Genomic DNA, 13,869 nt, shown 5'->3' on the forward strand with positions numbered 1-13,869 from the left:
GCATAGCAGGAGTTTACTGTCCCTTGCTTGGTGCCCTTCCTGACTGTTCTCCCTCCCCCCCTCCCCCCTCCCACCCACTGAAGGCCTGCAGCAGCTTCTTGACTTAAAAGGCTCGCCTGGTATTGTGGACCCCACTGTGTGAGCCCCATGCCATGCTCCGAAGGCTGGCTCTAAGGCAGCTTCTCTTTGGGGCTTAGGGGTCTACCCTCAGGTATGCTCAAACCCTGGCTCCCCACCTCCCAACCCCCAGACGCACAGCACAGCCCTCAGGCTGGTACGAAATCACCTTTATTCACAAACACAGTGGCCCAGTTCACAAGGGAGGCAGTGCTACCTCTGAACTAGCAGAATGGAAAATGGCTTCTTTTCCCAAAACCAGCCACCCAGCTCTGTACTAGGACCTTGCTCCATCTCTAGGATAAGCCCCAGCTGGATGGGGCAACTTACCAGCTCCAGCCTGAAGGCATCTACCAGGGCCAGTGACTGGAGAAGCAAGACTGAGGGTGGCCCAGATTCCCCAGTGCAGGCAAAGGCCCACCCTGGCATCCATTCTCAACACCTCCCCAGTACATTCCTCCTCAGAGACACCTAAGAAGAACTCCCAGGAACTACCCGGAAAGTGTTCCACCCCCAAACTTTTACCCAGGGGAAGCTGGAGTTTTGGGGGCAGAGGGCTGTGGCCAGAGCCACGACTGGCCAGTGGCCGGGACAGAGACCCAGACCCTGCCTTTCAAGGCAAAAGCCGCCTCTGAGGATATAAAACCAGCCATATGAGGGCCAAGGACTGAAAGGCTGGGAAAGCCTAGGCTAAGATGCCACAGTAACCCAGAAAAGGGCAGGTAGGACTACAGGGGCCACAGCCTATAAGTAAGGGACACCCCCTTTAGCAGGACCAGAGGCTGGCTTTCAGGATCTATCCTCCCTCCTCTAACAAGGGTCTCCATTCTGGTCCCTGACCCACATGTTGACAACTTTCCAGAACTTCTGATGTCTTTATAGAGACAGATGTCCTGGAACCAGCCACAGTAACAGGGCTCCCATCCAGGGAGGAAGGGCACACAGGTGGATGTGGGCACTTCCCACATAAGAGAGGCTTATCCATTTCTTGGGAGGCCTCCAGCCTGGAATTCTTCCTCAGGGTTAGCAGGACTGCCATGGGCCTTGTATTGGGGGTAGATTCCAAGTGGCTACTCCTTGCTTCCCTTCACCTGGCAACCCCCCAACAGTAGCATTTCAGGAGACCCCAGGTTGGAACATAACCCATAAAACCCATAAAGCAAATAAATAAATTAATTAAAATAAGGAAAGGGGCTGTCCATAGGCCAGGGAGCCCCCACCCCACTGAGGGTTCCTGTCCCTCCTGGGCACACAATGGCAGATCAGCCCAGGCCAAGACTGGCACTGAGATGAGGGAGGACAGGCCTTAAGTGTGGCTGTGGACCTGCTCTTTTGAGACCCTGACAACAGAAAGGCCCACCTCAGCCTACACTGAAGGGCACCCTGGGAAACGGCACCAGTGAGATGATTGGCGAAAGTCATGGCAAACGGGAGATCCTGGACATGGCAGGTTGGCCCAAGGTCAAGGACCTCGGACCTGTAATCTGCAGCCTGTCTGTTTACCCGCCTTGGGTAAGGAGAAAGAAACACGGCATGCAGTTTGCAGCTGCCCAGGGTGGGAGAAGTCTGTCCATTGGCCTCCTCCCCAGCTGCCCCGGGAGAAGTTACAAGTTTGCTAACTCTCTCCAAGATGCCTCCCGGGCTGCCAGGCTGCGGGGCTGCACAACCTAGAGATCTGCCGAGATCTCGAGGGATGGCAACCAGCCACTCAGCATGCAGAAATCTGGGTAAAGAGGAGAGAGATATGGGGTACCCTTCTCCCCTCCCCTCACTGCTTGTGCCCTCACCTCCCTGCCTGAGACTCTTTCAGCCCAATCCTCCAGGGACCTTGGTTTCCCATGTTTAATGGAAAAGGAGGAAGAGTTTGCAAACTGTAGAAGGAAGGGACCCCGTTGGCTTTGCCCTCAGCTGGTGCTGGGCTGCAGTCTGCAGAAGTGGGCGTGTAGGTGGGGCTCTGCAGTGGGCTAGGAGCTGCGGTAGGTCTTGATGATGTCCTTGATGGGGCGACGGCAGATGGGGCAGCAGGCGTGCAGGGCCTTCTTGAGGCGCAGGCCACAGGAGTAGCACAGGCACATGTGGCCACACGTGTAGATGACTGTATCCACTGCGTGTTCATAGCAAATGGTGCATTCATCACTCCACTGGCCCAGACCTGGGGTCACTGGTGACTCAGGCAGGCTCACAGGTGAGTTGGGGGCTGTCCCTGAGAGCAAGAGCACCAATCAAAAGGGGATGCGACCCAGCCCAGCACGGGGCCTTCTCACAGGAGAAAATCCCTCCCCTCCCCCCCCCCCCCCCCCCCGCCCCGGGCTCATGTCTTCTGCCACTACGCAAAGCCACCTCTCCACACTGACAACCCACCTTCCTGCCCAAGGAAGGAGCTGAGCTCCAGCAGCCTGGCTGTAGCCACACAGCCCCAGACCAGAGTCAGAGCAGCAGTCAGAGGAAAGGAGGGAAGGAGGAAAGGGGAGGAAAGGACCTCCTAATTCTTTCCAGGCGTGGTTCTACTGCACTAATGCTTGGGATCCCCCACATGCACTTTAAGAAGTCGCCTGGAAGATCAGATACCCTCTTCTGGGCTCCATGGGCATTTGTACTTACATACATACACACACACACACACACTTTAAAATAAATCTTTAAAAAGAAAAAAAAAGCCACAGCTACACATCTGGAGAGCTCTGTCAACCGTCCCTCTCTATAGGATTTCGAGAGATGCATTGACCCACCCACGGGGCCTTGGTACTCACCACCAGCAGAGCCACCTAGGGGTCCAGAACCGCAGGTGCTGAGCAGGGGGTCAGAGAGGCGGATGCCCAGGGCACTGGGTGAGGTTGGAGTGGAGGCAGGTGAGCAGGGGAGAGATGGGCCACCCCGTTCAGTCATGATGGTGGAGCCTGGGAAAGTGGATGGGCCACACTGCCATTAGCCTAAAGGAGAAAGTTTCAGTCCCTGCCCCCACAGAGAGCTCCAACCCCTGCCCAGAGGACAGCCACAGGCTGAGGCAGGACCCCACAGGCTGGTTCAACCCCGACCCATGCTCTGTGCCCACCTATAGGTCAGGAGGTAGTATCATGTTCTATATCACCTGCAATTTCCAAGCCAACTTTCCCTAGGTACCTTTGGCCTTCAGAGAATAGAGTCCCCCATGCCCATGCCTCCTACCTCAGTCTCTTGTCAGAGTCCTGCCCTCGCTACCACAGTGCCTTGGAATCACCCACCTTCTCTAGCCAGGCACCCTGGTCCCTACATTCTTGCAGCCTTGCCTTCTCTCTCCCCCTCCTGTTTTCCTCCCAGTCTTTTCTGGGGGTTCATTGTACATGCATGAGACTGGGGACAGAGCCTTTGTCCTCAAGGAGCTGACTGCTCCAGGAGCCTCTTGAGGCTATCCTCAAACATAGTCTCTGGGGAAGCATGGCTTCCCCTAAACTCCACTACCTATGGTTATTGACCCGCCATGCCCAGCCACACAGCCTGAAATACTTCCTCTTCTTGGCCTGAAAGTCCAGCTCGGTTTCTCTAGCAGAACCACGAGCTCGCTGAGAACAAGAAGTCACTAGCCTGTGACTTTCCCATGGCCCCTGAGAGAAGGTTCTGCACACAGACAGGTGCATTGTCAGCTGTAACTCATATCAGTGTTATTATTTCTAAGAATGATCCACGAATGTTCGCAGGGTGGGTCTTTCCTCTCTCCTCTTCCTTCTCCCCCTCCTTCTCCCCCTCCACACTGGAGACTAGACTCAGGCTTCACTTGTGTTAGGAAAGCTATCAGTCACTGACCAATGTCCCAATACCTTATTTAACTTTTTAAAACAATATCTCACAACCAGGCACACCTTTTATCCCAGGACTCAGAGGAGACAGAGGCAGGCCGATCTATGGGTTTGAGGCCAGCCTGATCTACAGAGTGAGTTCTAGGACAGCCAGGGCTACACAGAGAAACATTGCCTTGAAAACCAAGTGGCCTAGGCTGGCTTTGAACTTGCTCTGCAGTTCAGGCAAAAGCCTCCCAAACAGGCTGGATTGCATGCTCAACTCATAACAGTTTTTCTCTTACTACATTAATATTTTAAATCAATTACCATCTTTTCAGAAACGGATGTCAGGTTACTTTTCTTTCCCAACTGCCCTGGCTAGCAATGTTCAGAACAGTACCTATAAAGCAACCCTGACCTGGTTGTCTTTAGTGAAAGTAGTCTCACTCCGCCAGAGAATACACAGAGTTCTGTGCACACCAGAGAATACACAGAGTTCTGTGCACACCAGAGAATACACAGAGTTCTGTGCACACCAGAGAATACACAGAGTTCTGTGCACACCAGAGAATACATAGAGTTCTGTGCACACCAGAGAATACACAGAGTTCTGTGCACACCAGAGAATACACAGAGTTCTGTGCACGCCAGAGAATACACAGAGTTCTGTGCACGCCAGAGAATACACAGAGTTCTGTGCACGCCAGAGAATACACAGAGTTCTGTGCACACCAGAGAATACATAGAGTTCTGTGCACGCCAGAGAATACACAGAGTTCTGTGCACACCAGAGAATACACAGAGTTCTGTGCACGCCAGAGAATACACAGAGTTCTGTGCACGCCAGAGAATACACAGAGTTCTGTGCACACCAGAGAATACATAGAGTTCTGTGCACACCAGAGAATACACAGAGTTCTGTGCACACCAGAGAATACACAGAGTTCTGTGCACGCCAGAGAATACACAGAGTTCTGTGCACGCCAGAGAATACACAGAGTTCTGTGCACGCCAGAGAATACACAGAGTTCTGTGCACGCCAGAGAATACATAGAGTTCTGTGCACGCCAGAGAATACACAGAGTTCTGTGCACACCAGAGAATACACAGAGTTCTGTGCACACCAGAGAATACATAGAGTTCTGTGCACACCAGAGAATACATAGAGTTTTGTGCACATGGATACAGGAAACGACCCTTACTTATTGGCTCATGAGGAACTTTCACAAAGCCAAGCCTTTACTGTAAGAGGAGCCGTGACCCTTCACATGCTGCCCCTGACTTCTTTTCCCCTTAGGGTCAGGATTCCCCAACACCATTTTGTTGGCTGACAGACATGCCCAATTCTCCAAACAACTTAGGAGCTATTAATAGACACTGGGTTCTGGGTGGTATTTCTTAACATCCACCTTGACCCACTTAGTACTTGGGACAGAAAAAGTCTTGTTTTGTTTTGTTTTAATTGCCTCTTGCTCCAGTCTCATAAACACCCTTAGATGGCAGAAGCCTTACTGGAAAGCTACTTAGCTATTATTAGGTGGTACTGATGCAGGAGCGGGCTTTGCCTCTGTGATTTCCCTTCTCTAAGAAGCAATGAGTGCAGCCAATTCTCTCTAGCTTCAGCTCAGATTTGTGTATGCGTGTGTGTGTGTGTGTGCGCGCAGAATTGGTCTGCCCTACAGAATGAGTTCCAGGACAGCCAGGTATGTGTGTGTGTGTGTGTGTGTGTGTGTGCGTGCGTGCAGAATTGGCCTGGTCTACAGAATGAGTTCCAGGACAGCCAGGGCTATGTAGACAGATCTTGTCTCAAATAAATCAAGCAAGCAAACACAAACAACAGAATCAGAGGTCCAGAATTCATCCTACAGCTACAGAATTAGGATCTCCAGAGCTGTGTTTACAGTGAGGCTAGTGAGAGATGCCCAGCAAGGTAAACCCACCCTGGCTGTGGCTAACATCATGATGAGGGCAGGCTTCCCACGCTGAGGACTGCCAAAGGGAAAACTGAGAATGGAGCGCATGCAGACACACCTCTCGGGCAGCCATAGCGCATGACTGAATGTGACTAGCCCTCACACTCTGGCCATCTCCGCCCTCTTACTAGGTTTGCCAATCAAAGCCCATCCTCCCTTCGGCTGCCCTCTCCTCAGGTACTTGGTCACAGTGAGGGATACCTATCCTATATATAGAACAAGCCACGGAGTGTGGCTTAATACAAGCCCACATCCTCTAATCCTTTCAAATTGCGTCTTCCTAAAAAGAAAGGTCTGGAACACTGCGATCTCATTCCCAAAGGCCACCTGCTCAGGGAGTCCCCTACTCTGATGCAGGTAACTGCCCAAGAAGACACTAATACGGTGTTTGAGGTGTTTGTTTGTTTTTCTGTCTTGAGACAGAGCTTACTATGAAGCTCTGGCTGACCTGAAACTCAATATGCAGACCAGGTTAGCCTCGAACTTGCAGAGATCCTCCTGCCTCTGCTTCCTAAACACTAGGATAACAGATATGCACCACCACAACCAGCTAACCTCGTTTTCCCTAAGAGCCACAAGCAGCCCTGAGGACACGAAGTCTCAGAAAGTTCACTGCCCTCCCCCCTTTAACACAACCTCTGGTGTGTAAGGCTCTGGCCAATTTGTGTGTCTTTTGGGTTCTTCTGAGTTCATCCCTCTCTTCCCGACATCCGTGGACCAGATGCTTCCGCCCTACCCAGAACTCACATAAGCCTAGAAAGAGCATCATGAACTCGGGGTTGGCACCCGGAACTCACCGAGGATGCGGACCTGCGTGATGGCGCCGTGCAGGCTGAAGAGCATCCAGAGGGGCTGCGAGGCGTCCACACACAGCTGCATGCCGGCCGCCGCGCCGTTGTGACTCAGGTGCAGCTCTCCGTCCGCGTTGACCACCAGGCCCAGGATGTCGCCGCTGTGCAGAGGCCCGGGCACGCGACACACCGCCCAGAACTCCTTGCGGTCCACTAGGGCCTCGGGGCTGAAGGGCAGGTCGGCGGGCCGCAGCGTGCCAGGGTCACACGTGGTGACCCCGAAGGACAGCGCGCCCGCTCGCCCCCCGCCGGAGCGCGTGACCTTGATGAAGATGGTCTCGGCCACACGCACAGGCCGGCTGGTGAAGACGAGCGCGCGCTCGTCGCGCCCGTGCTCCAGGCGCGCCACCGTCTGCTCGTCCAGGATGCGGACGTGCGCGCCGGCGCGCAGCGCGTGGAAGCGCAGGTCGCCGTCGAGCTGCGCCGGTAGCGCGCGGCTGTGCTGAGAATTGAGCGAGTTCTGCGGGATCGGGCAGCCGGCAGGCGGTGCGCTGTCGTCGCCGTCGGCTCCCGGCACGTTGAGGTCACACAGGCTCACCGACAGGCGCGCCTCGTCCGCCTCGCACCGCAGCGACGGCCGCCGCAGCGCGGTGAAGGAGCGCGGCCGTAGGCAGTCGGGTAGCACCAGCTCGCTGTCTGCGGCGGGAGGAGCGAGAGACAGGGCGACTGTCACCGTCCCACAGGGGTCGCCGCGCAGCAAGCGCCACCAGAGCACTAAAGATACTACTGCTCAGGTGCAAAGACGGGAAGAGAAGAAGGCACGGGAATCTAACCCTCTAGACAAAAGCATGCGGCTGGAAGACACCAACCTGAAAGGCGTCTAATTGCTTCTAAGTGCTCCCCCGCTAGCAAGTCCCTTTTCTTTACTGCTTCTGGTAACCCTGAAGAAGTTGTAGAACTTTATAACCTATTGAGAGGGATGTTTAATTCCGTCCTGGTCTAGCCTAGAACTCAGTGTGTGCCAACAAGATTTACAGTCTTACAAAGAATGTTGTTGTTAGCAGTGGGTTGATTTCCTCTATCTCCTCTATCTCCAGCCCCTCCCTTCACGAAAGAAAAAGGTTTCTTAAATTCTAACCCTTAGGACTTCCCTACTTCCTAGAATGGAGTGGTTCCTATGTGCGCGCACATGTGTGCACATGCATGAAGGGGGCCATAGGTCAACCTAGGGTGGTGGTTCTCAGGCACCGTCCACCCTTTTGTTGTTGTTTGAGAAGGTTCCTTTCTGGCCTGAAACTGGCCAAGTAGACTGGGCTGGCAGGCTCGAAAGCTCCAGGGAGCCTCCTGTCTCAGTGGTGTCTCCAGCAGTGGGACTATAAACACACCACTCTATCCTGCCTTTGGAAGATGACAAACTCAGGTCCTTATGGCTTCTGCCCACCTAGCTGTCTCCCCAAACCTCGGAGTGGCTTTCAGACAATAACCATTCGTCACAGGCACCACTGACACTCTAGAAGGCCAGAAAGAACACTTGTCTCCCAGTTTCTTCCCATAAAACTATGACATGGAAAACCAATACTTACTCTTTGAGGTTATCACTGCCACGTAAAAGCATTACGGCAGAAGAAGGTTAAATAAATCAGAGAAACAGAACCTACTGAGAGCAGCCTCACTGAACGTCAGCCCCACCTCACACCTCCAGACAAGTAAATCCAGACTGAGGTTTGAAGAAGATACACTCCAGCAAAAAGGAAAACACAGCGCTGCCTGTTAGCCCACTGCCCAGAGAACACGCATTGTCCAGATTCGGGTTGTAGCATAACAGATTCTTTTAAATGTATTTTTTGGTTTCTTCAATGCAGAGGTTGAGTTCTACTATATAAACCCCAATCATGTTTAAGCTTTCGTCGCGGGTAACACACCATTTTGAAAATGGGATAGCTTTGACCCATCTCCTTAGAGCATGGTCCCTAAAGTCTGTGGATAACATTTGGGCATCCATGAAGTTGTATTAAGCCCTTCCATGGGCATGGACTTCAGGCTCAACCCCCTGCTGCACATTTCCTTTTGCATAACATCTTTTTTAAAATTACTGTCCTGAACACTTCACACTTCTTCATGCCAACAGCAGTTTCCAGCCATGTTGGATGATGGGTATTTTAATGGGTATTGCTTTTAATGGGTATTGCTATCCCTGCTCTATGGACCTGTAACTTAAAGTGAGAGTAATGACATGTGTTGTGGATGATCCCTGCATGGTATTCTTTTTTTTTTTTTTTTTTTTTTTTTGGCTTTTCAAGACAGGGTTTCTCTGTGTAGCCCTGGCTGTCCTGGAACTCACTTTGTAGACCAGGCTGGCCTCGAACTCAGAAATCCGCCTGCCTCTGCCTCCCAAGTGCTGGGATTAAAGGCGTGCGCCACCACCGCCCGGCACCTGCATGGTATTCTTAAAGCAGCCCCTGGGGGCCAGCCCACTGTATGCAGACCTGGGGTCTCGGATGTCAGCCACCACGTACGGAGACTCAATATTGGGGCATCCCCCAATGCCATACTCATTTCTGATGGAACCCCTTTTGCAGAGTTCCTGTCCCTAAATCTGACTGGCACCACTATAAGCCACAGCATGACCTATGCCTTCCCAAGTGTCCAAGTCTTCCAGCAAAGCCTGGGAGACTAAGCCAGCAAGAAGAGCAGAGGCCATGACTGGCCTTCCACAGAAGGGCGAGGAGACTCTAAAGCCTCTGTGTTCTTTTCCCCTCCCCCTGCCCCTTCTAGAAGCCGTGTTCTCTGGACTCAGGAAGGTCAGGTGCCACCCTTCCTCTAAGTCTCAGGCTGCTCCAAAAGTCTCCTGGGGCCTGGCTGGTTGGGGTTTCCCAGCATTGCGTTGGCAAGGAGGAGGGAGCCAACCGGAAAACTCGATTATTCCAGGGAATTGACTCTGACGAGGATGGCCATGGCTTGGAGGCTGGGGACTGTGCAGAGGCAGAGGTGAGGGGAAGCCTTAGACAGGAAGAAAACGGAGGTCACTGGAGGGAGACTATGGTGGGGAGGCCTGGGTCCTGGAGGAGCAGCTTCTGTCACTTGGCTCCTGAGGGATTCCAGTGCTGGGCGTTTGGGGACTCTGGGGAGTTGGGAGGAGAGAGGATCAGGGAACATCAAGGAGAAGAGGAATCAGTTGTTCAGAGATGTACATGGCCTCTGGGAACGATCTCACGAGGGCTGCCCCGTACTCTCAGAACTGTGTGTTCCGAGTCCTAGAGCTGGGCAGGCTGTGGGATAGTTCACAGTAGCACAGGTCAAATTTGTGGACATTACTTGCAAGAAGTTGCTCAGAAAGCCAAAACGGGCTTGGCCTCTGAGGGCCTCTCTCAAACTGAACTCTTCATCTCCGTTTCTAAGTCGCCACACCGGAGCTCTGAGCCTATGCGGAAGACGCCTCTCCCTCCATCTTTATGACTGCACACATACCTTTCCACCACTTAGAGGGTGAGTGGACCCAGCCAGTACTCCAGATGTGCCCCCGAGAAGCTCAAGGCACAGGGTGACTATCACGTTCAAAGTCACGTACATTCTACTTCAAATTAACAACACCAACAGAAGAGTATTTTGGGTATCATTTGGTTGGGTCTTGTAACCAAATCCATACACCGGCAAGCAATATACTGATGGGAACCTAGCTGAGGGTGGTGAATTTGAAGCCATCAGCCTGGGTTCAGATCTTGACTTTGTCATTGCTTTATAAGCATGGCCTTGGACACATAGCGGAACCTCACGAGACCCTTCTGCTTCAGCTGTAAGAGACGTGAGTGATTTATACAAAGATAAAGGCAGATTTTGAGGCTCGTCTTGGAGGGACACTTTAGGGATGTGATAGAAGGCCCATTGGACACCTGGTAAAGTACCTGGCACATGTGATCATATGTCAATGCAAGCCACTCTTTTCACGTCACCACGGACTCTAGGGCACTCCGGACCAGGTGTTAAATGTTCTGCCTGGAAGGGTCCCAAGGTGTTCTCTTAGGTTTGGGGGCTGGACACCCATCTCCATGCTAGCTCACTTGGGAGGCCCTTTGCCTCTGCTGTGCAGTGGGTGCTCTGTGTCTCAAGTTGCAACTATTTGTAAGAAACATGCCTTGCCTTGCTAGGTTCTGACAGGCCAAGGCAGGAAGAGCCCTTGTTGCCCAGATAATTTCAGATATGAGCATTTTGGCCTAAGGGTGTGGCCAGTGGTAAAGCATGCACAAGGCTCTGGGTTCAACCCCCAGAACCACACACACACACACACACACACACACACACACACACCACAAATATATTGCTCATGCTGTCTGTAGACACACAGGTCACAGCGGCCACCCAGGAAATACTCTTTGAATGAAATTACTGACTGGAAACCCAGGAGAAGCAACTAAACTATGGAAGCTAGCAGAGAAGGAATGAGAGGGTGAACAGAGAGAGGGGGAGGCAGAGAGACGGCACTAGGAAACAGCCTTATTGGAAGTATTGTTGAGCTGGGAGCTGAGGCCCAGGAGCAGCTGGGAGTGGCTGGGCCCAGCCTAAGAATGTCTTCTCCAGCCTTCAGCAGGAGCAGCTGTGGGCGGCCAGAAGGACTCCAAATAATTGTCCTAGCAGCAGGTCAGCTGTGCAAGGCCCCGAAATAGCTGCAACTTGAGACACAGAGCGCCCACCACACGGGCAGAGGCAGCAAAGGGCCCCCAAAGTAAGGTAAGCATGGGAGACGGGGCACAGCTGTGTGCAGCCCCCAAATCCAAGAGAACTCCTTGGTACTCCTCCCGTACACAGCCAACCTGGAACCACAAGCCCTGGCGTGGCCCCACATTTGAAAGCAACACATTACATAATGTGCGCTGGAGCCACGCTGCCTGCTCAGGAGGGGTTAGCGATGCAAGCAGAGGTGACACTGGCTCCTTGAAAGGAGCTGTTCGGCCACTGGGCTTCATGTCCCTTTGGTGCCTGCCAATTCTGCTGCCTGGCAATCGTTCTGGTCCAGAGCAGCAATAACCAGGCCCTGCAAGGTTATGTACTGTACTGACCCATAAGGGAGAGGACCAGCCGGGACCTGTGTCTTGGGAATCGGCAGACAGCTAGTTTAAGGCTTAGAGAAGGAAGAATCCAAATTAGACATGGTTGTAGTAATCTTAGCATCTCAGATTAAATAGGTGCTCAAATAAACGAAGGAGGTAAGGGACCAGGCAACCTGTAAGACCCCAGCCAGCTTCTCACTCAGCCTTGTCTAGAATGCTCCTGGGGACAGGAAGCTTACCATCTCAAAAAGCTTCCTAGCCCCTATCTCTATATAACTCTCTCAAAGGGTCTCCCTGGGAAAGGCACATAGCTCAATCGGTAGGGTGCTTTCCTAGAAAGCAAGTTCTGGGTTTGATATTCAGAACCTAACTAGCCAGGCACAATGGTACACACTCGAAATCCAGAGGGGAGGCAGAAGCATCAGAAGTTCAAGGTCAAGCTCACGGTACATCCTAAAGTACATAACGAATCTGAAGTCAGCCTGGGCTACAGGAAACCCTGCCTTGAAAAGGAAAAGCTTTCCTGGTTCGGGTTTTCGTGTGGTAGATCATACCTCAGGGGGGCCCCTTGGAGTCTCTTCTTTGGGATAAATGTCACCTTGAGAATAAAGCTCTCCAACTCTGACCGAGGTGTTCATCCTCTGTCTCGGAGAGGGTCAGGGAAGGACTTTGCCTCGGCAGCAGGACAGGCAGCTGGTGAAAGGCGTGCGAGGTGTAATATTGCAGGAAAGTTCATAGAAGTCAACCTGAGCCAGGCCATGGGGCACATGGGCTGGTGACAAGCCAGCTCTCACTCAGAGGCCACCCAGCCCTGTGACACATAGCCAGCTGCGTAGGGCAACCAAGGCAGGACTTTGACACTGTCACGGGGGCCTCTTTTGAACCTGGGCCACCACCAGCCCAGACTCCTGTTTGTTTGGATTCTCACATCCGCAGCACCGGGTAATCTTTAACCACGGGGCCGCAGCAGCCAGCCCCTGTTTGGAAGGCGCTGCCAGCACATTGACTGTCTCCATAAACATGGGCCTGCCGGCCTGCGTCTGACCCAGGCAGGGGAAGGAGCCGTGGAGGCAGTACACATCTCAGATGGACCTCTGGGCAGTGCCCTGAAAACCACACTAGCCTCCACCCCTCTCCTTTTAAACTCAGCGATGGGCTGCCCAGAAAAAACAAACACAATTTCTGAGGCCCTGGAGGGAAGCCTAGACCGGTTCCAGAATCACTCGAAGGAGGACTCCTTGGTTGAAACACCGGAGCCAGAGGCTCCCAGGATCATTTGATGTAGCGGCTCTCAAAATTTTTGTTACTTTGTTTAGTGGTTGTCTTTTGTAGCGGCTCTCAAAATTTTTGTTACTTTGTTTAGTGGTTGTCTTTTTGTGTGTGGTTGAATTTGGTTTTGCGTTCTTAGTTTTTGATTTTGTATCTCAGGGTGGCCTGGAACTTACAGCAATCCACCTGCATCAGCTTTCCAATGGCCAGGAGGGCAGGTGTGAACGGGGACACCCACTTCAAGTGGTCCATTTTTGAAGGCAGGGATATCTTTGTTCCAGTGGTACACTGTGGCTGAAACCTGGCAGGTAGGCACCATGGCCCTGTCTCCTTGTGCCTCTTCACTTCACTATCTTAGAAATGTCCTGGGGTTCTGGAGACCCACAGATCGTATCCCAGGAAACTTAGATTGCAGGGCATTCCTTTCTGCTAAAAGACTGGCATGGAGTTTTCTATTTGGTGATGGTGACTGTGGCAAACATGGCAAAGTGGATAAAACTACTTCTCACATCATAAACACTTTCCTGTATCTGTGAGCCTCTGCAGATACCTGTGAGCTAAGCGGCGCGTGTATAGTTATGCCCAAGCAATCCAGAGTCCAAGGCAAGAGACGTTGGGAATTACCCACAGCTCCCAAGCACCTGGGTCAGGTCTTAATTTGGAGAGAAGCCTCTCTTGGTTCTGAAATGAGGGTCTGGTCCCCAGCTGGACAGGACCCAGCTCCTCCCTTCCCTCAGGTTCCACTATGACCCTCTCACCCACTGCAGGTCTTACCAAGGCCCTAGAACTACATCTGGAGGTGGCGACACACTAGGTAGAAGTGTGGCATTGCCTTTTCTGTAGGTGACGGACAGTCCCAATTTGGCAATCCCTTGGATGCGATCTCATGCTGCCCAGGTTGGTCTGCTCTGGGACAGGA

General features: G+C 52.6%; 1 protein-coding gene across 2 annotated transcripts in view; it reads right to left on the minus strand.

Annotated features, from left to right (window-relative positions):
- Positions 1–144: 144 nt before the first annotated feature.
- The window catches only part of Neurl1 (neuralized E3 ubiquitin protein ligase 1), a 78,477-nt gene continuing 64,752 nt past the window's right edge, over positions 145–13,869 (minus strand). The window contains exons 4-6 of one of the 2 annotated variants that reach the window (XM_021151842.2): positions 6,643–7,332; positions 2,868–3,014; positions 145–2,320 (exon numbers count right to left, since the gene is read on the minus strand). In XM_021151842.2, coding sequence (XP_021007501.1) covers positions 2,082–2,320; positions 2,868–3,014; positions 6,643–7,332 — 1,076 coding nt within the window. In that variant the 3' untranslated portion in view covers positions 145–2,081. The remainder of the gene's footprint in view (positions 2,321–2,867; positions 3,015–6,642; positions 7,333–13,869) is intronic. The other variant, XM_021151841.2, reaches the window with a different exon arrangement.

Source organism: Mus caroli, unplaced genomic scaffold, assembly GCF_978045245.1.
Source record: "Mus caroli unplaced genomic scaffold, Mus_caroli_1 scaffold_20, whole genome shotgun sequence".
In the NCBI taxonomy this organism is placed as follows: Eukaryota; Metazoa; Chordata; class Mammalia; order Rodentia; family Muridae; genus Mus; species Mus caroli.